Here is a 27851-nt window from a genome sequence, read left to right on the forward strand (position 1 = left end):
GTGCCGTTATAAGACGCAAAAATCAGGTGCTACCCGATTTTAAGGTCTTAGGTCAGCCAGTGACCTCTTAGGTCAGGTAAGTGCCACAAGGCACGGGTTCGGTTTTAGGTTAATTACTTTACCAAAAATGGTCGCACTGCCGCGATTTTGGCATCATCGTGTTTGTCTAGCTCAGGCGCGTTGAATGCTATACTTGGTGTTCGGGTGAACTCAACTTAAGGTGTTAACCTCGGGTCAAGGTCAGATCGGAGCCCCTCAGGTCACGAAAATGGTTGAATGAGGTCATATTGCATATCATTCGATTCGGCAGGTCTTCCTGAGTCCAATGGTGGCTTTCCCGACTCTCTAGCTCCATCTGATCAGGAGTTATTGACGAAAAACTTATATGGCCTTAGTGACGTCATAAATGACGTCACGCAAAGTCAACAATGCTTAAGTCAAGCACTGGACCTTGCAAGAAGTGCATGAAACCATTCCCGGTGCCCGAATAGCAGCCCCCAATTTCCCTTGTTGACTTAAAGTGGTGCTAGATCCTGTATTATACTCAATTATGACGTCATAACTTAACAAATTCACGTCACATATTTAGTGCTTGACATCCAAATGATAGATTACATATGACAGAGAAGGTATGCAAAGTTTTATGAAGTTTGCTTCACTAGTTGTGGAATAACAAGCAAAAAACTTTTGCGGAAAGGCCGCTGGCCTCTCGCTGGAGCGTTTCCGACCAGTGTGCGCCGGCGCCGACCGAGCGGCCCCCTCCCCTCCCTGACCCCCCGACCCCGGTCGGTGCTCACATATCGGCCCGCCCCACCCCCTGACCCCGCCCCGCCCCCTGACCTCACCGGACAGGCCGAGGCTGGAGCGGGGACAGGGCATCGTTACACTTGTTATGTCCTCCGCTCTTCGCTGTCGGCGCCCGTGTTTACGAGATAATATACGGAGCTCACTCAGCTCTTGACTCAGCTTACGACGGTCAACAAGGAGCAACCGCTGCTGCCTTCTCGCAAAATAAAACCAGCAAAAGGAAGTGTAGGTACGGATAAAAGGTAACAGTAGGAAGATCAAAACGGCGAATCAAACGGCATAAACAATCATATTTCAACATTACCAATGACTGACTATTGATCCATCACGGCCTGGGTCAGCATGATCAGTAAAGGAATTTGATTTGATTTCAGGACGAGGGGCGGGAGCATTGATTGCCATTCGCGAGTTTGCGATTCCCCCCAAGCCGATGTTAGCTATGACCTAATTATTTGCCATTTGGCAGAACGGCAACTATGCCGATTGCCACCGTCATCTGAATGCGGACGCCACTGAAGGACACATTCCGAGAACCACCGCACGCTCTCATACACAGAGGTAGGCGGTAACGTCCGCAATGCGAAGCAATATTCCTCAGATCGAGCAGCCATTGTCGGCTACGTCCGCACCTTTGTTGTTGCCAGCTCGATATGGCTCGGTCGGTCACTATCCATTACTGACACTACCGGGAACTGTGATCGAGCTGCTCGGCGTCAGGACAAAAAGACGCCGTCCAGCGGCAGTGGCCGGCGCCGTCTAGCGGCAGTGGAGGGCGCCGTACAAAACAGTCGAGGGCGCCGTCCAGAAAACGCCGAGGGCGCCGTATATACAGACAGTCGAGGGCACCGTCCATACACCACCGAGGGCGTCGTTCAGCGGCCCTAAAGGACGCTAATTCTCGAGGGCGCCGTTCAGCGACCGTATATGTAGAGGACGATATCCAATGACTACATAGAGACCGTTAAAGGGACGCTAAAAGGGTCTCTAAAAGGGACGCTAACGGACGCTACCCAGTGTAGAGTGTACAGAGAACGTTAATGTCTGGCGATCGCAGGGGCACCATCCAGCGACAGCCTGAAGTAATTCCATTCGCGACCCTCAGGGCGCTAATTATCGAGGGCGCCGTCCAGCGACCATCAAGGGCGCCGTATAGCAACGGCTGAGGGTGCCGGCTGCCGTCCACTCTAGTGGCAGTGGAGGGCGCCATCCAGCGACTCCAAGAGGTACCAGCTCGAGGGCGCCCGTCAATGACAGTCGGGGAGTCAGTCCGCAAGGTGCAAGAGGTGCTATAACTCGCAGCTTTTTGGCGTCATTTTCATCGGCCCAAGGCCCCAAAACTTCATCGGCCGGTTATTGCCTATTGGGAAGTCAGTAGCTGCACAACATGGTCCCTTCCTACAGCAGGAATAAGTTTGGTTAGGTTAGGTCATGTATTTGAATGGTGATGCGTTTGAATATGAATGCTGAGATTGAAAGGAAATGCTGTAGCCTCACGTGTTCAGCTTACACTATCTATATTTTCTTAACAGCGAAAGTTAATGGGAGTTGTTGACATGCCATGATGCTGAAATTCGGCGCAAGCGAAATCTGCCGATCGGAATTATCGAAGATATGAAAACAATCAGAACAAACGCTACTTTTTATTCGTGCATCTGAGCTAGTGATTAGAAGAACAGAAGAAAAAAGACATTCTGCATCAACAACAAACTATCTGTATCAACAAACTCTTTGCCACAGCCTGGGTTACTGCGTGACTGCGTTATCGTCGTCCTCCGGCGATGGTAGACCTAGCGACTCTCCACGTCCATATCCAACACCAGGTAAGACGTGCACGACTGGAGGGCAGACAGAAGCGCCGGCGACACCTCACTGAACCGGCTCAGGTTGGGCGCCACCCGCTTCAGGAAGCGCTCTTTGAGGCTTTGCCACGTGCGGCCACCGAGCTGAAGGGCCATGTCTTGCCAGAGCCGGCGGCCGCCGACCCGGAGCGCGCGGCACGGCTCCTCGGCCTCCAGGTAGCGCAGAATGGCCTCGTCCTCCGCGCGGGTGAAGCGGCGGTACGGCGGCCGGCCCTTCCCACCCAGCCGGTGCCGCGGCTGTTCGGGGAACAGTCGCGGCATCATGCTGCTGCGCCAGTGCTGCTTCATCGACTGCCAGCTGCGGCCGGGCAGCAGCCGGCGCCGCTCCAGACACTGCCAGGCGTGCCGGCCGCCGAGCCGGGCGCCGCTCCGCCGCAGCTGCAGCACGTGCCGAGCCAGGGTGTGCTCCTCCTCATCCGTGTAGGCCCGGCGCCCGGCGGCGTCAGCGGAGGCAGAGGAGCCGTTCAGCCTTGCGTTCAACAGCGAGCAAAGATCGCTGTCCTCATCCGAGCTGCTGGCCACGAAATCCAAAAAGAAATCCACCTCCGGGCTCCCGGGAGTCGAGCAGCCGACGCCGGTAGTCGAGCTAGGGACAGGCTGGACCAGGGGGGTACGCTCCGGCTGTTAAGCATTATGAAAAATGGTGACAGACGTTTGTGGAGGATTGTCGACGAACTCTTGTTCCGTGAGCAGTACTTACACGCTAGCGGAAAATTCACCAATCAGCGCTCGGCGGTACTCGACGCTGATTGGTCCGACGCTCGTGACGAAATTGCGGGGGACCGCAGTTATTCTCTATGGACCCGAATAGGCTTTTGGATTTCGGAGGGGTTTCTTTAAAATCATATGCTGTTTCGAGCTGTTTTCGAGTTGAAATATATTTCTTATGACTGTTACCTATATAATGGCACCATAAAATCATGATTTTGATAAATATTACCGATGAAATATCGGCCGAAAAGACATGCTGTCATGGTACGGACTGCCCTGCGGCTGATGTGGGGTCCCTAATGCCAGCGTATGGTAATAATGGGGTGACGAAGGGTTATTGGAGACTCTTAGAGCCCCATCAGCATTCAGCATAGGGTCATCAGAGGCCGGGAACGTCCATCAGGGGTCTGAGTAGGCCTGTCATAGGGGCATACATGACACATCATGGCCCATGGGTCAATGTAGATCCATGGGGCCGTTGAAGGGCCAGCATTGTTCAGCGTGGGCTCGCAATTACCTCTGATGGGCATATGCCGTGCCCCGATGGACTAACGCTGGCCCCTGATGAACCATCACCAGCCCCTGATAGGTCTACAAAGCCCACTGCTGGGTCTAAATTGGTCACTGATATGCCCAAATGGGCCACTGAGAAACCCGTACAACATCCCCTGACTGCACCTGCTGGACCGGTGCCGTCCTCTCATGGGCCCACCACAGCTCTTGAATGACCTTTTCAAGTCCCTTGAAGTGCCTTTATTGGCCTAAATGGCCCCTGATTGGCTTATGTGGTCCCTATTGGTCCTATATGGCCCCCATGAGCCCTCAACGTCCCTAGACGGCCTTACATTATATGTCACTGGGCCCTGTTGGGTCAGCACCGGCCCCTGATAGGCTTGCACTGGACCCACCGGGCCTATACCGACCCATGAAGGGCCTATGTCGAGCCCTCATGGGCCTCCGATGACCACACGCCGGCATGTGTGGCCCCATCAGCAGTGGTCCGTCTATCCCATGTACTTACGGTCTTTTTGGTCGATGTGACACCGGTAGTATATAGAAATGTTATGATTAAATGTCGTTATTACACAGTCAAAAGTCACAGAAAGAATATCCAAGCTCAAAAATGGCCTCAAACCCAACAAAAACTGGTACAAATCCCCTTCAAAAGCCGTAAGTCTATTAAACGCCATAGGGGAATAGCTGCAGTCCCCCGCAATTTCGTCACGAGCATCGGGCCAATCAGCGTTGAGTATTGCCGAACGCCGATTGGTCGATTTCCGCTAGCCTGTAAATGCTGCTTGCGGATATAGTTTTGAACAAAAGAGGGTCGCGGCTACTAATTATCGCTTGTCACCACTTTTTCGTCGGGAGCGTTCTACCTGGTTTATATAGCCTTGGGCTGGACCAAGGCCGGCGGGACGGCGGCGGCGTCGACACCCGCACGACGCTTTCGTCTAGCCGACGAACCGTGGCCAGTCGTCTCGGTCGAGGAGGTTGGCGTAGGCATCGTCAGACCTGCCTTGGTCAGACCCGTCCTCAACCTGGCAACCAAGTCCTCGCACGGCCTCTTTCGGTGATAGGGGCCCTATCACCGATTGACGATGGGGTCGATCGAAATTCCGGCAGGTTCCGTAGCCCGGAAAACAAAGACAACCGCTCTAAACCGCCCCAATCTCCTCCGCAATCTCCAAGGGTCTTGTTTATCTGGTGGTGTCACTGAACTCTACAATGGGTGGTGTCAAGGGGTGGTGTACAAGTGGTGTATTTCATAATTGATCATGTGCGAATCTCTAAAAATATGACGTAACTGCTGCATATGCCTGCATATTATGCTCATTGCTCATGCGTAGTGATGGATGTAGATGGGAATGCAGGCCATAAGCTTTCCTGATCATCCAAGCTCTTATTCGTTTTTGTCCATTTATATAATGATATAAGCACACTTGAATGTGCTACTATTTCTTCCGTAATGTCGCGCGTAAATGTCGTCATTTTCCTCTGTCATTATCATGATGCAAGAATAAGATCCGTGAATATGACTTGAATTATGACTTGCCTTGGTTTGGCCTTGGTTTTATGCAAGGCAATAGAAAACTACTTATGACTCATTCTTATGCAAATCACAATGTGCATTGCTAGGTCGTGGCAGTCAAGCTCATTTCGACAGATATTTGACATTTGAAATGTGAGAAAAAATAAGCAAAAAACGAGTTTTGAACAAGAAGATATCATGTCCCCCAGGCTCCAGTTCCAAAGAGAAGCGCACACAAATTGTTCTTCTGACGTCATTTATTTGGATTCTGGCAGACGATTGCGTCGGACTTAGACGGATGTGGTGTGAAAACGGCGGAAACGGCGCATTCGATCCTGCCGCGCGCTGTGTGTGATGGTGGTGAGCGTGTGCTGGGTTGCCGACTGCCGTATCATTTTTAATGTCTATTATTACTGGTATGTTCCGATAACTCATTATTTTGGGTAGAAGTGTGGGTAGCCGTGGTAGTCATTTTTTTTATGTGGTCTGATGTGGTCCGTGGCTGGCGCCTAGCGGGGAAGCAGAGTTGTGCTGTGTTGGGTTCGCTGGCGATGCGTGGTCACTGGTCTCCACTTGACTTCGACTTCCAGAATCAAATAGTCCCAAGATCCAAAAATTTTGCCCTAATTTACACAGCTGTTTGAATTCTTATGCAGCTGTTAGCTGTCTCAGTCCCACGCACAAGGGGGAAAAGCTCAAATTATTGAGCGCTCAAAATATTGAGCGTGTGACGTCAGAGGCTCCCATAGGCGTAATGCTGAGGGCTCAAAAAATTGAGCCGTTTCAGGAACACGTTTTGCAAAAGCAACTCGCAACACCTAGGGAGAAATGGCAACACCCTAGGAGAATCACTAATGATGCAAAACAGATTAGGCTTTCATATTTTTCACTGCTCAAGCTTCAATGATTGGGGGAACACCAATTTATAGGTCGAAATCTTACGGCATACCAGGATGACTTAAAAACAGGCCAATATTTATGTCGAAATAAAAGTTATTTTTTGTCCATTCACGTTTTTTACTAGGGTTCTGTTGGAAAGAGCATTTTTCATACTACCCAAAATGATTGCGATTCAATTTCACATTACCCATATCGGAGAATATTTTTCATTTGGCGGCGCCGTTTGTTTATTTCGTCGCGACGTCTCCGGTCGCGTGGTTGTCGTCGTCCTTGTGTTGAGGGTAAGTTTTTATCGTTTTAGTTGTACTTAGATGTTAAAAGGTACACTGAAAAGTTTGAATATGCTGTGATTTTAAATTTGGAAACACGTAAACGTCAATCAATTCACGTTTTCCTCGATTTGCGTGCAGATAAGTAACTGTCGACGAAAGTGGCGCCATCCGATATGATGTTTTGAAGGAAGGAGACACAACATATTTACGTGAAAATTTTTGTTTTTTAGTGGTCTAAGTGCTTCAAAGAGGCTGTGAATGTTTTCGTCACACAATTTTTCATTAGTTATGATGAGGTAAAAGGTAGTTTCAGTCTTAACTTTCATATAATTGACATTAAAACATATGATAGTCCACTGCTATCAGTGATTGAGTACCTTGATAGGCTTGATATTTGGCATTTCTTATTAATTTGAATGTATTCTCTATCCATATGTCCTGATAGTAAGTGACAATACTCTGCCAATATGTTTCCATAGTTTTCACATTCATTTTCCAGTCCTTTGCATAACATCACAATTTATAATCAACAAAACTCAACTCCTTCATTACTTCACAACACTGACAGCTGGACAGACTGACAGTCAACTATTGTGTGGGTGAATGCTGAAACAGGATAGCCACTTTGCTGACTGGCTCGCTCATATGAAATAAGATAAAAATGATCCTTTATATCATTTCCATCTGGAGGATCGGAGTCAACGGAAAAGGAAGGCCACTTTCAAGCCTCAAGGTCTAGGCCGCCAGACGCCAGTCGGCAGTCACCACCAAATTTATAATCGATTAATTCATTGTTATACTTTGAGACCCTTAGGTCACTGGATCAGCATCACATTTTCAGTTTCAATATAGTAAAGGTTTTTATTTGTATGATGTGAAATATTTTCCTGAATCAGAATTTAATTATCCCTAGGTACCTGTTAGAGGTTTTGGATTTAATGCTCATTGTTGGTGTGCAGTCAGGATTTTTTTGACAGGTCCAGATAGGGAATCCTGAGCAATTTTATAGTAAAGTGGTCTCCTTATAATCACCACACATTTTATCAAAAGCATTTGCAGAATTCATTCAATGAAGAATTTTATCAATGTTGCACCCATTTCTTAGACGACCTAGGCTGCATCTTTTTTTTTAGTTCCTGTTGTATGACATATTTTCCGTTTTGTTCCACTGCATAAAGAAAAAAATCGTTTGAGATCACCAAACAGCTTTTCTTTTTCTGGCAGGTCTGCACAACCAAGCGGTCGCTGGCGAGGACGTCGGCCGTCTCTGTGGGTAAGGTCATCTGCTCAGCCTATGTGGAGATCAGCAAGACGTCACTAAGATGAAGACTTCGCTGGAGCAGAAGCCGCTGACCCGTGTCCGATCGGGCAGGTCATGCTCGACGGCACGAGCCACAACTCGAACGACTCGGTGACATCAACAACATGGTGGAGCAGGTGAATGAGTTTGGCGACGTATTGTGCGACTGCAAGAAGGGTTGTCTGCGTGTTCTGGCCGGCGGAGCGGCGACGCTGCGCAGTCTGTGCTGGCGGTGAGCAGCTGGCCGTGGTGACCGCGCGCGCCCACATGCGCCGACAACCTGTGCGGCTTCGACGGCCCGGGACAGCCCGATGCCGCCCACTATGCGACGCCGACCGCGCACTGTCCGCACGGCCACATGGAGGTGTGCCCGCGTCTTTTGCCCGCACGCCGCTACCTCGCAGCTGGTCTGCAACCACGCCGTCGCCGCCTGTAGCCCGATAACAAAACGGCTGTCTGATAATGACGCGTGTTCTTTGTGATGTTGCTACTGTGATCGTTGCTACTGCTGGTCTGAGACTCGATGTTTCCATTCGTCTTTTACATGTTAAGGATTTGATAATGAAAAGCTTAGTCCGAGCTTAGGTCGTTTATATCATTTGTTATATGGCATATTTTGGATCAAAGCAGTACGACACTGCCTCCTGCTTTTGTGATGTATGCTGGCAAGACGCAGGTTCCGGTCGCAGGTCACCCGGACCCGGTTCCAATGTGGTCGGGCTGGCATGCGATAATGTGATGTTGTTTTGCTCGTCTCTGTGTTCCACACTTGATGATGTTTGTGAATCTAACCCACATTGTATAGTATTCTTGTTTGTTTGCGGCCGATGGCCTTGTAAGTTGTAACCGTGGCAATACAGTTTTTCCTGCTATAATTCTCCAATATTCAAGGGTGGGTGGATATCTCTGTATTCTATTCCCTTCTCCCAGTACAGTCAGAGAATATCAATTACAGTATTCATACGGATTATTCAAGCCTTATACAATTATTTGAGGTGTGCCGAATCCGACAGACCGATAAAACTACTAGCGGAAAATGTGACATGATGCCATGGGTTTGTGAAAAGTTTAGGTACTACGTAGCATTCAACTTCCTGCATTTCTGTTTCAACTCAGTTTAACGTATTTCAACGAACATAACATCAAAAATGGCAGCCAGTACCGGCTTCACCTGTCACGGAGAACGCTCAAAAAATTGAGTGTAGATGCTGGCCGGCACTCAATTTTTTGAGCGCCAGCTGACTGTCGTCTGTCGTGGCGCTCAATTTATTGAGTATCGCGGTCCCGAACGACAAGTGGCGCTCAAAAAGTTGAGCGTCTTTAGGGCATTTTCTTTCCAAAAACACCGATATAAATTATCACGGCGAGTGTTCGAGAAGAAACCTTGTTGCTCTCTCTTGCCATTTGATACCTTATTTGGATACGATATTTGCCGTAGTGTGACGCTAAAGGCATTGTAAAATACCATCGTTTCGCCTATTCCTTCATAATGGGGCCCGCTCAATTTTTTGAGCGCTCAATTTTTTGAGCTTTTCCCCCTTGTGCGTGGGACTGGTCTGAAACTGTTAGGAATTTTTGCCTGGGCCCTGTTTTACTGGTGATAGCAGCAGGGGCGTTCCACGACAAATCAACAAATAAAAAATTAAATTTGCACCCTCATATTTTATTCTTCATTGAAAACTGGTTTAAGGGGTTGTGATGGGCGGGGAAGCCAGCTGTGGCAAGGATTTTATTCTTAGAACAACGGTTTCCGAGATTGCCACAGCTGGCTTCCCCGCCCATCACAACCCCTTAAACCAGTTTTCAATGAAGAATAAAATATGCCGGTCCCGTAGCTCAGTTGGTAGAGCGTTGGACTCCGCGTGGTGAGAGCACGCGTTCCCGGTTACGACAGTCCGGGTTCGAAGCGCGACGGGCGCTTGACATTTATGGGCCTCCTGACAGGTATGGTTGCGGTTGGTGGCAGGCCGTAGCCAGGCGAAGTCAGTGAGGGGACCGGCCGTGCGCGGCTATGTGCGCACGTTAAACTTTGGACTCTAAATTCTGCCATAGAACCGGAATTGCGCGATCGGAGGGTAGAGGGCAGGGTCACCGCAACAAGCTTCGCTTAGCGGTGGCTCTGTCCTTGTGAATCCTTCCTATCAAAAGGTTCGGACTAAATTTATAAAAAAAAATAAAAAAATATAGCCTCGAGCAATTCATGGAGATTTTTCCTCAAGAGTTGTGGACCAGTGGAACCAACTGCCTGAACATGTGGTACTGATTCCAAGCATCAACGCTTTCAAGAACAGATATGACCGTCATATGACATTGAGAAGAGGCAGCATCCTATGAGCATCCGCTCCCAATGGACGACGGTGAAAACAGGGCGCCTGGGGCGATTTGATCAAGGTTCGTGAAATTCACACGTGACATTTAGCATCTTGAAGGCCATTGGAGGGGGGAGAAGCTCCAAATGTCACGTGACTAATATGCCCTCCGGCGCCCTGTTTTCACCGGCGTCCCTCCCTATGCCTCTTTCCTATCTACTATCTATGGTGAGCATCGAGGTCGCGCTGCAGCCCTATGTTTGGCGGCCTATAACTCAGAAACTGCTGGTTTTTCTACGATAAAACTTTATATGGTTCTACTCACAATCAACCAACAAACATTCTGGCTATCTCGGATTTTCAATTTTTGAAAATGTTGATCATGTGACCTTTTGACCTATTTTTTGAAGAGTGACCTTGATATTTTCCCCACTCAAAGTTGCAATTTTGTCGAATGATGATTAAAGCCTTATCAATTGTCATTCATATGCGATAATAAAAAAGCGGTTATTGCCCTGCGTTGACCTTGGTCACGTGACCTAAGGTCAACTTTTGACCTTTCGACCTTTCGAGGTCAACATCCATATGTTTTGATGTGGATCGACGAGAGGATCACGATGGTGCTATTAGTTTGTTCCTAGCTGGGATACCTTGAAAGTTATTCGAGAAAAACTTCATATATATGTAGTGCCGCTATTTTGACTTCCTTTTTGCTCCTGTGATGTCATCTTTGACCTGACCTGAAAATGACCTCAGTAAACATTATAGACCTTATCCGTGTGTACCCTGTACCATTTACCGCTTGTCGCTATCTTGCTTTGTTCTCGAGATCTCGCTGACGCTCCCGCTCGTAATTTTGAACAGAAATGACCTGACCTGAGGTCAACGCAGGGCGATAACCACTTTTTTATTATCGCATATGAATGATAATTGATAAGGCTTTAATCGTCATTAGACAAAATTGCAACTTTCAGTGGGGAAAATATCAAGGTCACTCTTCGAAAAATAGGTCAAAAGGTCACGTGATCAACATTTTCAAAAATTGAAAATTCGGGATAGCCAAAATGTTTGTTGGTTGATTGTGAGTTGAACCATATAAAGTTTTTATCATAGAAAAACCAATAGTTTCTGAGTTATAGGCCGCCAAACATAGGGCTGCAGCGCGACCTCCAGGAATTGCTCGGGGCTATTATCTCGGAAACCGTTGTTCGAAGAAAAAAATCCTTGCCACAGCTGGCTTCCCTGCCCATCACAACCCATTAGACCAATTTTAAGCAAAAAATAAAATATGAGGGTGCAGGGCACTTGTCGATTTGTCGTGGAACGCCCCTGATAGCAGCACGCTGCTAATTACACGTGTCAAATTGGGTTTCCATGGAAACAGCAACAAACCATGACATCGTCAATCTGTGTGATGTCATCAAATATTGCTGCCAACATCTTCATGGCCGTGTGATCAAACAAATTTATCAAACACAATCAACAAGACAGCAACTCTGTTCCAAACGCAGCTATGGAAAAGCTCATGGATTACACGAAACATCATTAGTGTGACGTCATCACATTATGTCAGCTCACGCAATGCGTGCTGCTATCACCGGTGAAACAGGGCCCTGTTCTAAGTCTCTATCAAAACCGGACTCAGCCTGTCGACATCGAAATTGTGGCTTGCTTCTGGTCCTGGCACTTAATTCGGTATTCTCTTAGCAGACGTCGCCCCTGCTGCCATATCTATGTAGTAGGGCCTACTCAACTTCTTGTGTGTTGAGCTCAGCATGTTGAGCTATGAGTATGAGTACTCAGTAGTTCCCTGAAGTGTCTCTGCCTAAGCCTATTCTGTTTTGTAATTTGTGCTGCTGCCGTCTCAAAATTTCAGGATTTTTATTTAGCAATGATTGCTTTTGTCTTGTGTTAGTGTGTACTTGTCATAATTTTTTTTTTTTTGTTGTTCTCAGATTTGTTCCCAGCACCAAAATGGGTGATATAAAAATGGAAAGGAAGGGTACCTTCAAGGTCGATTACCTAAAGGAGATCGAACGTGACATGCAAGAAAAATGGTCACGAGACAAGGTTTTTGAAGAAAATGCCCCAGAATCATCAAAATCAGGAAAAGGCGAGAAATATTTTGTCACTTTTCCATATCCGTACATGAATGGAAGACTGCATTTGGGACATACGTTTAGCCTTACTAAATGCGAGGTAAGTACAATCCCTTTCACTGATGCTCAGACTAAATAATAACGATGATGATCAGTGCTGGAAATGAGGCTGCTTTCTGGTCCCGGCGTTTTATTCTCCGGGTGAGTTAGCCCCGTCTAGCGCTTAGCCTTTCGGGACCCTCTCAGAGCCGCGGTTGTTTTCGCCGCTCGGTCCATTCGAGATGCAAAGTTGATAGTCGCACGAAGTTTATTTGGGGCCTCTGAATATACGACTTCGAAATAAATCGATTCTACAAAACCTTTTACTTTCATCTATATGCATACATTTAACAGTAACTCCAGACTAGACTGGTTTGGCTGGCCCTAAATAAGCTTCGTGTGACTATTAACTTTGCATCTCGACTAGGGCGAGCGGCGAAAACAACCGCGACCCTGAGTGGGTCCCGAAAGGCTAAACGCTGGACGGGATTAACCTGCGAGGAGAATAAAACGCCGGGACCAGAAAGCGGCCTCATTTCCAGCACTGAATTGATGATATCACATTGCTGTGTTGTTACGGAGCGAGCGAAGCGAGCGGAGTCTTACGTAGAATAACGGAAATTTCTGAGTATGAGCGGCCGGCCGGCCGGCCGGCCGGCCGTGCGGACGCTTTTGCGAGGCTTATATCTCAGCAACCACTTGACCGATTTACATGCGGTAATTTTTGTAGGGTAGCTTCATTCCTTCTACCAAGTATTGGACTATTCCCGATGCATGTGGGTGACCCCTTATGCACGTGCCACGTGCAAAACGAAGAGGTGTCACTTTTGTAATTGTTGCAATATCTCGGTAACTACTTGGCCGATTGCGCTGAAAGTTGGCATGTAGGTAGGCACCCACTAGGCACTGCATATCCATGTGCCAAAGTTGGGGTGCTGCTGCACGTGCGCACGTGCAGGGGTCGTTTCCAGATCTCGAGAACGGCTGGACCGATGGCGCTCAAATTTGGTACACGGTTAGGGACCAGTTAGTAGGGTGCCGTGCACAAGTCAGTTGGGACCCATTTTGCACGTGCGCACGTGCAGGGTGCCGCTTCCAGATCTCGAGAACGGCTGGGCCAATTGTGCTCAAATTTGGCACATCGCTAGAGACCAGTTAGTAGGGTGCCGTGCACAAGTCAGTTGGAGGTACCCCCTCGAAATTTCGCACGTGCAAGGCGCACCCTCTCGCTCGCTCCGTTACTCGCCCCAAAGGCGTTATACTGGTGTATGTATTGCTAGCTGCTTGCTTTAGCGCTGTGAATGGTGACTGTTGAGTATACAGGATTGATCTTTAAGCTAGATTGGAATGCTCTATGCTATCAACCACTAGAAAGGCTGTTTGCTCAATTCTACATTTACTACTTGTTGCAATGATATTAGTTATTTGTGGGATAGGAGAGCTGCAGCTGCCATATTGGCAAAAAGCATGATGGCTTACTATTATATTCGCATTATTACGGAGCGAGCGAAGCGAGCGGAGTCTTCCGTAGAATAACGGAAATTTCTGAGTATGAGCGGCCGGCAGCGGCCGGCCGGCCGTGGTCACGATTCTGCGACGCTTATATCTCAGCAACCACTTGACCGATTTACATGCGGTAATTTTTGTAGGGTAGCTTCATTCCTTCTACCAAGTATTGGACTATTCCCGATGCATGTGGGTGACCCCTTATGCACTTGCCACGTGCAAAACGAAGGGGTGTCAGTTTTGTAATTGTTGCAATATCTCGGTAACTACTTGGCCGATTGCGCTGAAAGTTGGCATGTAGGTAGGCACCCACTAGGCACTGCATATCTATGTGCCAGAGTTGGGGTGCTGCTGCACGTGCGCACGTGCAGGGATCGTTTCCAGATCTCGAGAACGGCTTGACCGATGGCGCTCAAATTCGGTACACGGTTAGGGACCAGTTAGTAGGGTGCCGTGCACAGGTCAGTTGGGACCCATTTTGCACGTGCGCACGTGCAGGGTGCCGCTTCCAGATCTCGAGAACGGCTGGGCCGATTGTGCTCAAATTTGGCACATTGCTAGAGACCGGTTAGTAAGGTGCCGTGCACAAGTCAGCTGGAGGTACCCCCTCGAAATTTCGCACGTGCAAGGCTCACCCTCTCGCTCGCTCCGTTAGTCGCCCCAAAAGGCGTTATGCTGGTTCATAAAAAGACACATCTTTGACTTCAGTGATGTCTGTGCAAGTGTGCTGGATTTTTTTTTTTGTAGTGTTTGTTTTCTCACCATGTGGCCTATGTCTGCTCCCACTTCCAGTTTGCAGTCGGCTACCAGCGCCTGCAGGGCAAACAGTGCCTGTTCCCGTTCGGCTTCCACTGCACCGGTATGCCGATCAAGGCGTGCGCCGACAAGCTGCGCCGCGAAATCGAGACGTACGGCTGTCCGCCGACCTTCCCGGCCGAGGAGAACCGGGACGATGAGACCCAGCAGCAGGACAGTGGCGAGCCCATCATCAAGGACAAGGCCAAGGGGAAAAAGGTAGATACAGACACTGAGAGTGCATACCCACCAGAAGGTGGCCACGGTCTGCTCATAGAGGATATGACCTGTCTAAGTTTCAGTTTAGGATGAGTGTATTCAGGGATCGAAATGCGAGCTGGATGGAGCAACATCATAACATTTCCTTACCTTCAATGTTTGAGCGTTTTTCACTGCTGCTACTGAAATCAATGGTGTGCTAAGTGTGCACTCGATACCCAGTAAGCCCAGTTTCACGAACTAATGCCCGATGCATTCACTCTTTTCGCCCATGCCTCACTACCTGAACTCAGCAGCCCTGGATTTAACCCGCGAGTTGCTGGGGGGGGGGGGGCGTTAAACGCCCCCACTTTTTTCGCCGGGCCATAGCATAAAGGCGCGCCAAATTTTGGGTACCTGTAGGGAATTGATTGAAGTTTATTGTGGCAAAGTTTCAAAAAATCGGTCGGAAATTTTTTGAGATATCGAGGTTTTAGTGACGTCATGATTTCTGAGTTTTCGACCAAAAACGGCATATGTTCAAAAAATCATATAAAATCACAAAATAGACATACAGACATGCCGTAAACGCCATTAGACTGCCAATATCTTGAACAATCAAATGGCTATCTTCGATTATTGATTATCGTTCCGCATTTTCCAAAATCTTGAACTGAATCTTGGCAATTTCTTGTGACTTCTTCACGACCATGATACATGCATTTCTTAAATTGAACTTTTTGAGCCAAACACGTACACAATACACATATGACAAAATGAATGTCACCATCGTGTTCTACGCCCCAAATTACCCATAAAACATGTGTCACAGGCTGCGAATATCAGTTTTGATTTTCGGGGATATGTTCCTACCCGGTTGACCTGACCTTGACCCTGACCTATGCTTGACTGACCCCTACATGGAGCTGACACTCTTGTAGACCTTATATGATGGACTATGCACTGTTTTGACAGAGTTTATGACGAGAGGCGCACATTGCAAAGTCCTGAAGTCCATGCTACTGAAAGCCCGATTTCAGGTATTTGACCTGACCTTGACCCGACCTGTGACCTCAAAATTCAACTTTAAAGTACTCATCTGAAGCGTTTCGTCGCGTTCTTTCGTTTGCCGCCTCGTGCGTTTCGCTGCGCCTATTGGTTCTCGAGTTATCGGCTGGGGGCGTTTAACGCCCCCCCCCCAGCAAACGGTGGGGGGGGGGGGGCGAAATACCCCAGCAACTGCCGGGTTATATCCTATTGCCTGACCTGATGTCTGCGTCCATCCCCAGAGCAAAGCAGCGGCGAAGGCCGGCGGCTGCAAGTACCAGTGGCAGATCATGCAGAGTCTTGGGCTTCCCGATGACGAGATCAAGAAGTTTGCCGACGCCGACCACTGGCTGCGCTACTTCCCTCCGCTGACGCAGCAGGATCTGCTCCGCCTCGGACTGAGGGTGAGCGGCAGCGGCTTCAGAGTCTGACGGGAGGGGGACGGGAACGGCTGGCTGCGGGAGAGGGAGAGCCGGGAGAGGAGAGGAACTGCTGGTGAATGAGGGGAAGAATTGCTGATGGCCGAAATGGAGCTGCTCCCGATGGAGGGATGGACGTGCCGAGGGCGGAAACTTGGAGAGGATATGGTGGTGTTGGTGGGATGAAAAAGAGTGGGGTCTGATAAACGGAAGAAATAATGGAATTGCGGATGCAAAGGAAAGGCAAGGAAGGTAGCCCGGCGCTCAACCGCTGAGCCCCGCCACTGAATCTCGGTGCTGAACCGCGGCGCTGGACTCTGGCGCCGTTTCCTGGCATTGGACAATGCCACTGCGTGCCGTCACTAAATCCGTCACTGACTGCGCTCTCCAACCCTGCCGACAGGTGGACTGGCGGCGCAGCTTCATCACCACCGACGCCAACCCCTACTACGACTCCTTCGTGCGGTGGCAGTTCCTCCGACTCCGCCAGCTGGGAAAGGTGGAGTTCGGCAAACGGTACACCATCTACTCGCCGAGGGACGCGCAGCCCTGCATGGACCACGACCGCAGCTCGGGCGAGGGAGTCGGCCCCCAGGAGTACACGCTCATCAAGATGAGGGCCAAGACGGTGCCGGCCGCGCTCAAGTAAGATGCCGCACGGCGCACGCTCGAACTTCGGGCAGATCTAAAATGCGGTAGATCAGGGCATCGTCATGACTGTGTCGGCTGGTGCCTTTGTTTTTTTTTTCGGTTAGTCTCGCCAAAACTGGCCTCGACGTGTTCAGTGTATGTATTTTATTTTCTTGTGAATGTTTAGAGTACTCACTATCTGTCTTGCGTCGATATCTTGCCTCGATACGTTTGAGCATACCAGTGTGATGACCGTGGTACTCCCTCTGACAGGGCGGCCGGGAACAAACCGGTATTCCTGGTGGCGGCCACTCTCCGACCGGAGACCATGTACGGCCAGACCAACTGCTGGGTGCGGCCCGATATGAAGTACATCGCTTTCGAGACTAGCAACGGCGAGGTAGGTGACACTGTACAGTCTAGGCTACCGATATGGGCTCTGTCGTTGGTATTGAAAGGAAATTTGTAACGACGTTCTGCGGTGTTAACTTGTTTGTATCAGGACCTACCTTTCCCGATTTGGTTAGCTACACCAAATCGGTGTAGCTAACCCGATTTGGTTTGGTTAGCTCACCGACGAAAGTTAGCTCACTTGCCAGCTACATAGATAGATTTATGTAGATAGATCACCAGCTAGCCAGACAGATAGCTCAAATGCTAAATCACTTACTCCCTTGACGAATTGTGCTGGTGACGAATTCACTTGACGAATTCAGTGAAATCACCTTATCGTTTTCTCTCTATGCGCAGGTGTTTGTGTGCACGAGGCGGGCGGCGCGCAACATGTCCTACCAGGGACTGACTCCGTCCGAGGGCGAGGTCCCCGTGCTGGCCGAGCTGACTGGTCAGGACATCATGGGTCTGCCGCTGCGGGCGCCACTCACCTCATACGATACCATCTACACACTGCCCATGCTGACCATCAAGGAAGACAAGGGTGAGTGGGGGTGACAACACGGGCGAAGGGTGAAGTCGGGGAAAACGATGGTGACAGAATAGAAGGGGATAGTTTTGAGCAACTTGGGATAATGTCATGGGTCAGTGACTGAGCCGTTTGTTAAGTTTTAGAATCATGCAGAGCAGGCTAGTTATTGAATAGTGCTCCACTTGTGGGCTTCTGCATCGGTTTCAGCTGTTGAATTACGAAGTGAACCAATGCGCAATCACTGTGCATCTCCAGCACAAACTGTCTCAATTGATTTCTTAAACCCCATCAGATAGATAACGCGCCATCCCCTGTGACCGCCCCAGGTACGGGTGTGGTGACCTCCGTACCATCCGACGCGCCCGACGACCTGGCCGCGCTGCGGGACCTGAAGAACAAGGCCCCGCTCCGCCAGAAGTACGGCGTCACGGACGAGATGGTGCTGCCGTTCGAGCCGGTGCCGATTATCGAGGTGCCCGGCCTGGGTCCGCTTAGTGCCGTCACCGCCTGTGACGCGCTCAAGGTGCAGAGCCAGAACGATAAGGAGAAGCTGGCGGAGGCCAAGGAGCAGGTCTACCTGAAGGGATTCTACGAGGGGGTGAGTCATGAGGGTGGGTAAGGTTGTTTTGCACTCGATAAGCCGTCGAATTAGGGCGTTGGAATGTGGAAGCAGCTCAGTTGCCGTGCAAAGGCAAAAAATAAGGAGCCAGAGCTTCGAAGCTTTGGGGCGCATGTGGGCTTGTTTATTGCTGCATCCATTTCTTACTCATTCATGATGATTCTGCAATGGCGTTCTGAACGTGTTGCAACGCACATATGCTAGTAATCGAACCTTCGTCCCTGTCTTGAGTTGAGTTGGACGTTGTCCCCGTCTACTAATATCCGTATTACGAACACCTCGTCTTACGCATTCCGGAGAATCGCCTCACGTCGGGATGCTTATTTTTCATGCCTATTTTTGTGGCCGTTTCTGCTATCGTTTTTCACCATTCACTGAATATACCTGTGCTGGATATGTTCGGTGGCTGGATATCTGCCTCGCCATCTGACGGCCTCGCCTCCGTCGCCAGGTGATGCTGGTGCCCGCCCACAAGGGCAAGAAGGTACAGGACGTGAAGAAGCCGATCCAGAAGGAACTGGTGGAGAGCGGCCAGGCCGTCATCTACCAGGAGCCCGAGAAGCTGATCATCTCCCGTTCTGGAGACGAGTGTGTGGTGGCGCTCTGCGACCAGTGGTGAGTGGGGCAGTGAAAGAAGGGTGCTAAAAGCAGACTCGCTTCGGTGGCCTATAATATCGTAACTGGGAGTCGATAGCCTTAATTACTAGAGCAAAGCACATATGATTATGTAGATGCAGATTTTGGCCGCAGATGCTTAATACCAAATCCATCGGTGATTTGCGTTACTGGCTATCAAGCTATCAGCTAAAAAGTATTACTCAGCAAATAAGTGACAAGAACGTATGTCTGCTATGCCACTCTGCGTAACTTACTGGGAGGTAGCTTACTATTGGGCCAAAAATATGTGGTCCTTGTCTGAATCTTGCCCGCCCGGCCAGTTGTGTACTCTGTAAGTGCTCCTGCTACGGGTCAGAGGTTCTATAGCTGAGTTGTTCCTTTTTGTCCGTCAGGTACCTGGACTACGGCGAGACCTCGTGGCGCAAGAAGACGGCCGAGTGTCTGGAGAAGATGGAGACGTACCACGACGAGACGCGGCGCAACTTCGCCGCCACACTCGACTGGCTGCACGAACACGCGTGCTCACGCACCTACGGACTCGGTGGGTACCGGCCTTCCTGGCCTTCCTGCAGCGTCGCCCCGGGGGAGGAGAGATGATCGGGGTGAAAAGAAGTTCGATAGACGATTAATTTGACTTAACCCTCCCCCGTATTGGTGTTTTTCCAGCCACGAACATATAAGGGGGGGGGGGGGTCCGTTGGACCCCCCTTGCCGTTTCGCCCCTGATCGAGCTAGAGCTTCGCGGAAAAAACGAGCGTGCTGCCCGCGACGAGAGGAAGCCGATGATACCCAATTTTAAGGTCCTAGGTCATCGGTTGACCTTCCAGGTCAGGTCAATGACCCAAAAGTCGGGAAAATCGGGACCTGTTAGAACGTCGTAAAACGTGGCTGCTACGGGGTTTTTCGGGGTGATCACGAATATCATGTTAGTTATGATCACTGATGATGTCTTCATGCATTAAGGCCAGGTCGGGTCAGGTCAGGTCAACCAGTAAGGATTTTGCCGGGTATTCGTAGTAGCCTCTGACAGCTTCGTAACATGTTACGAAGGCACCAAAACTGCTTCGTAAATGTTCAAATGGTTGCTAAATTCGAATTCAGCTCCAAAAACTAGCCTAGAAACATGTAAAACTCGAAAAAGTGAACCGAGGTCATCAAAGGTCAATGACCTGACCTGACCTTCCGGTGACCTTGACACCCACCCTAATGCATGGGAGCAACATCATATCCCATGTTTGAACGCTTGAAACCACAAAAAGACTGCTAACGCGCGGCTAATGCGAGCCGACATACGCCGAATCGCGATTCCGGCCAAACATGGTCTCGAAAAGTAGGTCACAGGTCAAAGGTCATTAGGGTCAGGGTCATGAAATTTTCAGGGTAGGTGTAAAATTGATTAACGCGAGGGTACTGAAAGTTTTGTCGCGATCGGCCGCTTTTTACGCGAGTTATTCGCGAAAAACAGGGGGGGGGTCCGTTCGACCCCCCCTATAGGGCGAGGGTTAAGATGGGATTGGGGTACCTTTGCACAGCAAATTGTGGTTCTGATGTCGGCGAAGTATGGCTGTATCCAATTTGATTACCCTAGTCGTCACATTGTTTCAGAATTAGCCGGCATTCGAACCTCATTATTCGCGCCCTCTTTTCCCCGAGAAAAAAAAAACACGCAACAACACAATTCAACCATTGATGACCCCTCCTCCCCGACAAGACCCGTCTGCCGTGAGCTGAGTGCTGGCTGATTGAGTCGTCCACTGACCACTGACGTCTGACCACTGACCAATGACGTCAGACCACTGACCAATGACGTCTGACCACTAACCACTCACCACTGACTCTCTCTCCCCAACAGGAACCCGCCTGCCATGGGACGAGCGCTGGCTGATCGAGTCTCTATCGGACTCTACCATCTACATGGCCTACTACACGGTGGCACACCTGCTGCAGGGGGGTGTCATCGACGGCTCCGCGCCCAAGCCGGCCATCAGGTCAGAGGATAGGGGCATCATCAGGACAGGGGATAGGCTGATCAATCTTGGTGATGGATCACTCACCCTCTCTTGTTATATCCGTCAGTTTCACTTGATACGAGCTTATAACTAGATTCACACGAGTTTCCTAGCTGGCTTTTATATAGCTGCTTTTTATAGTGGCTGGTGTTTGATTCTACAGCGTCGACATCAAATCAGCCTGAAGCCCTGAAGTTGCAGCTAGGTGCAGGCACTTAGTTATTTCTGCTTCTACTCTGTTGGCTATGCTGATGCTCTGGCTTTCATGCCGCGAATCTTTGACATTTTGGTGGGTTATTAACCAGCAGCTAAGTGATTCAGTTCTTAGTGTAATCTCGTCCTTGCTAAATGCCGTTACACATCAGATACATTTTCTTCTTTTTCTTTTGCTTCATAAGCAAATCGAGGAATGGTCGGAAACGGAGGGTGAGGTGAGTGCAGTTTATAGATGTGCTTTTGGAGCGGAGTTCGTGGCTTGAAAGCTGAGCAGTGAGCATGTTCTGCTATCCATTTCTGGTATTGGCCCTGACTTATATTTTTGACGATTACTGATGTGTAGGGCCGTAAAGCCGTGATCATGGTGGTATTTTAAAGTTTTTTTGTCTATTTCTTTTAACTTTTAATGGTAGTTAGTGGTTGTGTTATTGTTCTCCTTTGCCCTCGGGTGTTCATTGTTTTAATTTCACTCTTTGATGTGACATTGTTGCCTGCCGTACTGTTTGTTTCGTGATCTGTGTATCGTTGTGAGAATTGTGACACCGGACGGCCGTCCTGTTTGGATCACCGTTAGGAGCCACCACCACGCTCCTGACTCGCCCGTCTCCTCCCGTCCCCGTTCCGGCAGGCCCGAACAGCTGACGCCCGACGTATGGGACTACGTGTTCTGCATAACGCAGAAACCACCGAAAACCGACATCCCGCGCAACCTTCTCGACAAGATGCGGCGCGAGTTTCAGTTCTGGTACCCGGTCGACCTGCGGGTGTCAGGTGAGTTCGACAATGGAACACCAGAGTCAGCGGCATACTCGTATTGTGCCTGTACGTCGCCAAAACTTCATCCTTTTACAGAGGGCAGATTCGACGTTGTTCTCGGTAAGCGCACTTCACTCGTAATCGGGTTTACTTCGTGTTATTTTTGTTGCGTATCTACAGCTTCATCCTGTTGTCTGCACGAACCGTCGCTATACTATGCCTCCGCCGTGATCACGTAATGATTGGTAACGTCTAATCCCCTGACCGCCCACCCCGCCCCCAGGGAAGGACCTGGTGCCCAACCACCTGACGTACTACATGTACAACCACACGGCTATCTGGGCTGACCAGCCGCGCTTCTGGCCCAGCGCCATCCGCGCCAACGGCCACCTGCTGCTCAACTCCGAAAAGGTAGGGCTGAAAAGAAAGCATTTGCTGCTTAATTTGTATATCATGCTGGGTCGGGAATCGGAGCCGAAGGATACCTGGCCCTGCTGCTCAACTAAAGGACAAGATCAGACAGCAGATATGGGCGCTTCAGTCCCATTTACTTTCCAAATTTCAATAATTTTGTCACTCATTCATTTGTGAGGGCGTCTCTCGCGTTTCGTCATATTTTTTTTTCTGGAGTGCTAATTGGTATTTTCAACGCTCAGCCGGTTCTCTGAATCTACACAGCGTACACATATTTTCCGCTCGTGCCGTTCGTCTGCCCCGCTGACTGACCTCTGCCACCCCCCTCACAGATGTCCAAGTCGACGGGCAACTTCCTGACCCTGCAGGAGGCCATCGACAAGTTCTCGGCCGACGGCATGCGTCTCTCGCTGGCCGACGCCGGTGACTCTGTAGAGGACGCCAACTTTGTCGAGTCGATGGCTGACGCCGGTATGTGTATAGCGTATAGGTGTCTTTGAGAATTATGGTAGATCCCAGAGCAATAAGTAAATTGCGCATCTTTTTTTGTAGGAGATGGGCTGTAAAATGTTTGTCAGGGGCATTTACTGTGCTTCTGTATGGGTTAAGGGAAGCAAATGGTGCAAGTAACAATGTAACATGGGGTGTATGATGTTGTCAAGGGCGTTTTCGATAAAATACTGAATGTAACCAAGTGTATGTAGCAGATAGCAGCTGTATCGATGATCATGATTTGGACGGTTACGGTGAATGTCATTGTGCCTGATTGTATCGCTGAGCTAGATCTCCCTGAAGTCTGTGAGTTTGGTGCTGTCAGCTTCACTTAAACGCGCCTGACGTCCTGTGTCTCTCCCTTCCGCAGGCATTCTGCGCCTGTACACGATGCTGGAGTGGGTGAAGGAGATGGTGGCCAACAAGGCGTCACTGCGCGCCGGCAGCGCCAGCTGCTTCAACGACCGCGTCTTCCTCAAGTAGGTCACCAGGCTAAGCGGGACGAGTACGACAAGAAGCTACATCCCAGACTGTTTAGGACTTGTGTGACTTATGAGGTTTTGTGATTGCTGAATGAATAGATTAGGAACCTAACCATTATCAGTCTGTTTCATGCTGCTGTCAGCAGCTTGACAAAATGATTAGTCTTGCTGCCTGGTCTGTTATTGTTTCCGACCTGCCCATCGTCTTTGATTACCGATTCTCTTTATCTGGGACCCTCGGGTGTGATGGTCTGCCCCATATCTTACCCGATGTGACGTGACACCCTTCGCTTACGCTGAGGTCTCCGTACGTATGTTACAGCGCCATCAACCACCAGATCGTGCAGACCCAGGCCAACTACGACAAATGTCTCTTCAAGGAGGCCCTGAAGACGGGCTTCTTCGAGCTGCAGCTGGTGGGTTTGTCGGGTCGGGGCGATAAAGTGTAGATCATTTCGATGGTCAGCCACATATTCAACCACAACCTTATTTTCCACGCAATGTTACCTTACTGATGAACTAAGGTTAAAAACTATAACTGCCGAATCAAGTGGGACAGTATAACTTAATATGTGAGTCAGTGTACCACACCTTCAATATGACGGTCTCTGCTGTCCCAAAACGTCTTCTTTCCACGGGCATTGGTGTCAGACATTGACGTATGGTAATCAGTGGAACCTGAAGTGTCCGATAACTAACTTAGTCAACCACCGGTCTAATAACAACCCGTCCGTTCCAGGTGCGTGACACGTACCGCGAGCAGACCACGGAGGGTATGCACGTGGATCTGGTGTTCCGCTTTATCGAGGTGCAGGCGCTGCTGCTCAGTCCCATCTGCCCGCACGTGGCCGAGAAAATCTGGCAGCTCATCGGCAAGGTAAGGGATGTGCGAGAGTGGACGGCCGGGGAGAGGGGGAGGGGGAGGTCAGCCGGCGATTCTCAATTCAGATAGATGTATGATTGATGTTCCAATTATTTATTGTTGCCGATGTGTGGTCATGGTATGATTTTGATCCAAAACGTGGGTTGGTTTTTGGTGTTTCTCACTCAGTTCGATTCGTCATGTTATAGTGTCTACGGACTGAGCAGACGTGTTTCCACCGTTCACCCAGCCGTTTCTGTTTGTGTTACCATTATTATCTTTGTATTTAGGACGGAAGTATTCAGTTCGCCCGATAGTGTTACCATCTGTTTGTGTGTTCAGGAGGGGAGCATCCAGTCAGCGCGGTGGCCAACAGCCGACCCTGTGGACCCCATGCTGCTCAAGAAGGCTGAATACCTCACCAACGCCGTGCACGATTTCCGAATCAAGTACAAGAACTACATGACGCCAGGTCAGTGGGTTTTTATATGATATTGTGTAATCATGGCATGTAAGTGTTCTGATTGTACCTAATGTATGTAGCTTTTAATGTCTGCAGGTGTCCCATGATGATAATGTCAATTGTTGCTCATGGTTCCTGTTTTTGCTTTTTTGCATTCTTGAACAAGTAAATCACGTTAGTAAGCTCTAGCCAACTAGTTCTGTGGGTTTGCGCGCCAATAATCTGAGCTTGCTTTGTCATTATTTACAATCATTCGTTCTTATACCACCCGTTCTTTCATGCCCTGAGTCAGGGCATGTCAGGGCCCCTGACTGCCGAGTCTCACTCCCCTTCGCCGCGCTCCGCAGGCAAGCCGAAGAAAGGCGAGGCGCCGCGCGTGGTGGAGGCTCCGTCTCACGGCACGGTGTGGATCGCGCACAGTTACCCGCCCTGGCAGGCTTGTGTGCTCACCACGCTTAAAGAGATGCACACGGTGAGTTCTGCCGTCCCTCGCTGGCCGTACCGAGGGGCTGGCTCTGATGTCGTGTACTTAGATGGGTTCTGTGGTCATCACTGGCAGCACTGAAGGGCTGGACGTGTCCACTCAGTCGGAGTGAAGCAGTGTCGTATGGCGCTGATGTCTGACGGTTGCTTCAATACTGCCGCTAGATTGGGGTCTAGAGTCCAGGCGGGCAGCTGCCAGCTGAGCTTTGTTGTAACGATATTCAGTGATGTTCCTCGAGCTCCAACTTATCGATAGAGGGTCATGAGTTTCTTGAACCTCCTATCTTTTCTATGGTCTCCGTCCATGCCATTGATTTTGAACCTGTGTAGCACCAAACATGGACTTCTAATCGGTATGTCGATTTACCCTGATAACTGGTGTCTGGTAAGGTATGGTGATGAGTTATGGCCAGATCGCCGAGTTAGCCGGACACGGTTATTGTTGACCGCTGATTAGCGGGTTGAGGGTGTAGAATATACCACTGACTCGTTGTGTGTCTTCAGGCAAACGGGGGCAGTTTCCCTGACAAGAAGGCCATCGCTGCAGAGATGGGCAAGAAGGCAGAGCTGAAAAAGTACATGAAGAAGATCATGCCGTTCGTGTCAGTCGTTATCGACAAGGTCGGTGGTGGAAGTAATCTTTATATCGATCACTCACAAAATAATGTGACATTTGGTAGGACGCTGCTAAATTGACGGGACATCCTGACTCGTGCTGACATCAACCGATTCTCCATCTTCCTTCGACAGGTCGGCATCGTCGGTATGCAGGCTCTGAACCTCACTCTGGACTTTGATGAGCGGGAGGTGCTGCAGGCGAACCTCGAGTACCTGGTCAGCACGCTCGAGGTAAGCAATAGGCCCTCCCCGCGCGAGGAGATTCGCAGTGGGATACGGGATCTTGCAGCGATGTTGGCATGATGGCATGAGGTAGATTTTACCACCCGTCGACTTCGTGTGTTGTTTGGAGTATAGAGGAATACTCCTGCCCTAATGATTCTATTACGGCTGTGTGATTGTCTGCGACCAGCTCTCCCGCTACCCCGTCTAGCTTTTTGTCCCTCCTTTTGCCTCGCCCTCTCTGACACGTAACGTTCTGTTCTACCTCAAATGGTCTTTTACATACCTACCCCTGCCTGCTGACGCTCTCTGACCCTCTCCCTTCGTTCGCCACAGCTGGAGGGCCTGAACCTGCGTCTCTCCACTGAGTCGCCCGACGAGCGTGTGCGCGAGGAGTGCTGTCCGGGCGCCCCGTACGTCCAGTACCGCGCCGAGCCGAGCGTGCCGCTGGTGGCGGTCAACCCGCAGCCGGGCAGCGGCCTGTTCCAGGTGAAACTGGCCGTGAGAGAGGGAGACACACCGCGCCGCGTCGCTGTGCGGCTCGCCAGGACCGAGCGCGCCGTCAAAGGTTCGTGAGATGGCTGGAAGGTGGGCGGGGCGGGGTAGCTGACGCATGAGGAAGAAAGTGTTCAAGAGACAGCTGCAATTTGGGATAAGTTTTTTTTTTTTTAGGGAGTGTGTCGCGTACTCGAGCGTATTTTCATGATCATGAAATATGACGTGAAGCTTCGCTATGAGTCAATGTCTGAAATATAACTATGTCCAGCTGGGATATGGGCTGGGTGCTTGTCTATCCTAATCTCCCTTTTCCACTTGGCCCCTTCTCTGTACGTAGGCCTGTTCGTATTAGCTGACCGCCTCGCTCCCCGGCAGACGCCACCCAGGTGCGCCTGCTGCGATACACGGACCCGCAGCTGGGGCCGCGGCAAATGCCCGTGTTCGGAGAGCCAGCCGCTGGCAAGGAGATGCTGGGCGAGGATGTCACGTTCCACATCGACACGGCGCGTCAGGAGGTGACGTGTCGACGCGCCGGCCAGCCGCTGCCCATCGGCGACCAGCTTGTCTACATGGTGGGCGCGTGATGACCGCCCCAAGATGGCAGCCAGAGGTGGCTTCTCTGGTGACTAGGGACTAATCAAGTGGACCGGCTCCCGCAAGCTGGCCCAACTTGTCGCAGAATTTCCGCGAAGGTTGTTATTGGTTTTTACGGGAGTTTTTAGGGGAGGGTTCCTCATGATTGGGATTTTGTTGGTCAGCACTCAAGGGAAATGGTGTTAAGCGGTGAATTTGCAACACCAAAAGGCTTTAAAGAAATGTTCTGTCCCGGCGACACAGGGTGCACGGTTCTGTGAATTTTGATTCGAAATAAAACAATTGACTATTGACGAATACCGGCGTTTTTTCTTTCTGAGCGAACTTGGGATTTATTTTTTCACTAGTTGTAATTGTCCTTCGCGGACGCAAAAAAAAACAAATATCCGCTTTTGTAAAGTAACTTGCGCCTTTATAGGTCTAGGGGGAGAGGGGAGGTGTATAAGTAAAGTAATCTTGGGCCCTGTTTCACCGGTGATAGCAGCACGCTGCTTTTACACGTGTCAAATTGGGTTTCCATGGAAACATCAACAGGCCCATTGCTCCAACACTACCACAAGTATGACGTCAGCTCGCGCAATTTGATAGCAGCGTGGTAGCAGCGGCCCGTAGCGCTGTTCGGCAGCCGGCTATTTTGTGTGCAGGGTATGACGTATT

At 49.9% G+C, this 27851-nt stretch overlaps 2 protein-coding genes across 2 annotated transcripts; one reads left to right on the top strand and one right to left on the bottom strand.

Annotated features, from left to right (window-relative positions):
- Window positions 1–2433: 2433 nt before the first annotated feature.
- LOC122365023 lies at window positions 2434–5083 on the bottom strand. The gene is made up of 2 exons (XM_043335900.1): window positions 4783–5083; window positions 2434–3269 (listed from the first exon to the last, which is right to left on the bottom strand). The coding sequence occupies exons 1-2, from the start codon at window positions 4882–4884 to the stop codon at window positions 2595–2597; spliced, it is 777 nt and encodes a 258-aa protein (XP_043191835.1). The 5' UTR covers window positions 4885–5083; the 3' UTR covers window positions 2434–2594.
- Window positions 5084–5761: 678 nt separating this feature from the next.
- Window positions 5762–27491, top strand: LOC122365022 (leucine--tRNA ligase, cytoplasmic-like). The gene is made up of 23 exons (XM_043335899.1): window positions 5762–5825; window positions 12146–12389; window positions 14627–14848; window positions 16117–16278; window positions 16697–16938; window positions 17197–17323; window positions 17674–17860; window positions 18175–18446; window positions 18919–19082; window positions 19478–19626; window positions 20938–21073; window positions 21939–22081; window positions 22350–22477; window positions 22813–22951; window positions 23343–23451; window positions 23777–23870; window positions 24194–24331; window positions 24659–24788; window positions 25127–25251; window positions 25767–25883; window positions 26013–26111; window positions 26439–26670; window positions 26976–27491. The coding sequence occupies exons 2-23, from the start codon at window positions 12165–12167 to the stop codon at window positions 27182–27184; spliced, it is 3549 nt and encodes a 1182-aa protein (XP_043191834.1). The 5' UTR covers window positions 5762–5825; window positions 12146–12164; the 3' UTR covers window positions 27185–27491.
- Window positions 27492–27851: the final 360 nt, after the last annotated feature.

This window comes from Amphibalanus amphitrite, unplaced genomic scaffold (assembly GCF_019059575.1).
Source record: "Amphibalanus amphitrite isolate SeventyFive unplaced genomic scaffold, NRLGWU_Aamphi_draft 000711F_arrow, whole genome shotgun sequence".
NCBI lineage: Eukaryota > Metazoa > Arthropoda > Thecostraca > Balanomorpha > Balanidae > Amphibalanus > Amphibalanus amphitrite.

What these genes read in the sequence shown, in the direction of transcription:
- LOC122365022 (XM_043335899.1), top strand. Translation starts at nt 12,165, where the DNA reads ATGGGTGATATAAAAATGGAAAGGAAGGGTACCTTCAAGGTCGATTAC. An exon ending in TGCTGCTCAACTCCGAAAAG is followed by an intron (nt 22,478 to 22,812) that starts GTAGGGCTGAAA and finishes CCCCCCTCACAG; the next exon opens with ATGTCCAAGTCGACGGGCAA. An exon ending in TGTCAGTCGTTATCGACAAG is followed by an intron (nt 25,884 to 26,012) that starts GTCGGTGGTGGA and finishes TTCCTTCGACAG; the next exon opens with GTCGGCATCGTCGGTATGCA.
- LOC122365023 (XM_043335900.1), bottom strand. Translation starts at nt 4,884, where the DNA reads ATGCCTACGCCAACCTCCTCGACCGAGACGACTGGCCACGGTTCGTCG. An exon ending in CCGCCGTCCCGCCGGCCTTG is followed by an intron (nt 3,270 to 4,782) that starts GTCCAGCCCAAG and finishes CGTACCCCCCTG; the next exon opens with GTCCAGCCTGTCCCTAGCTC.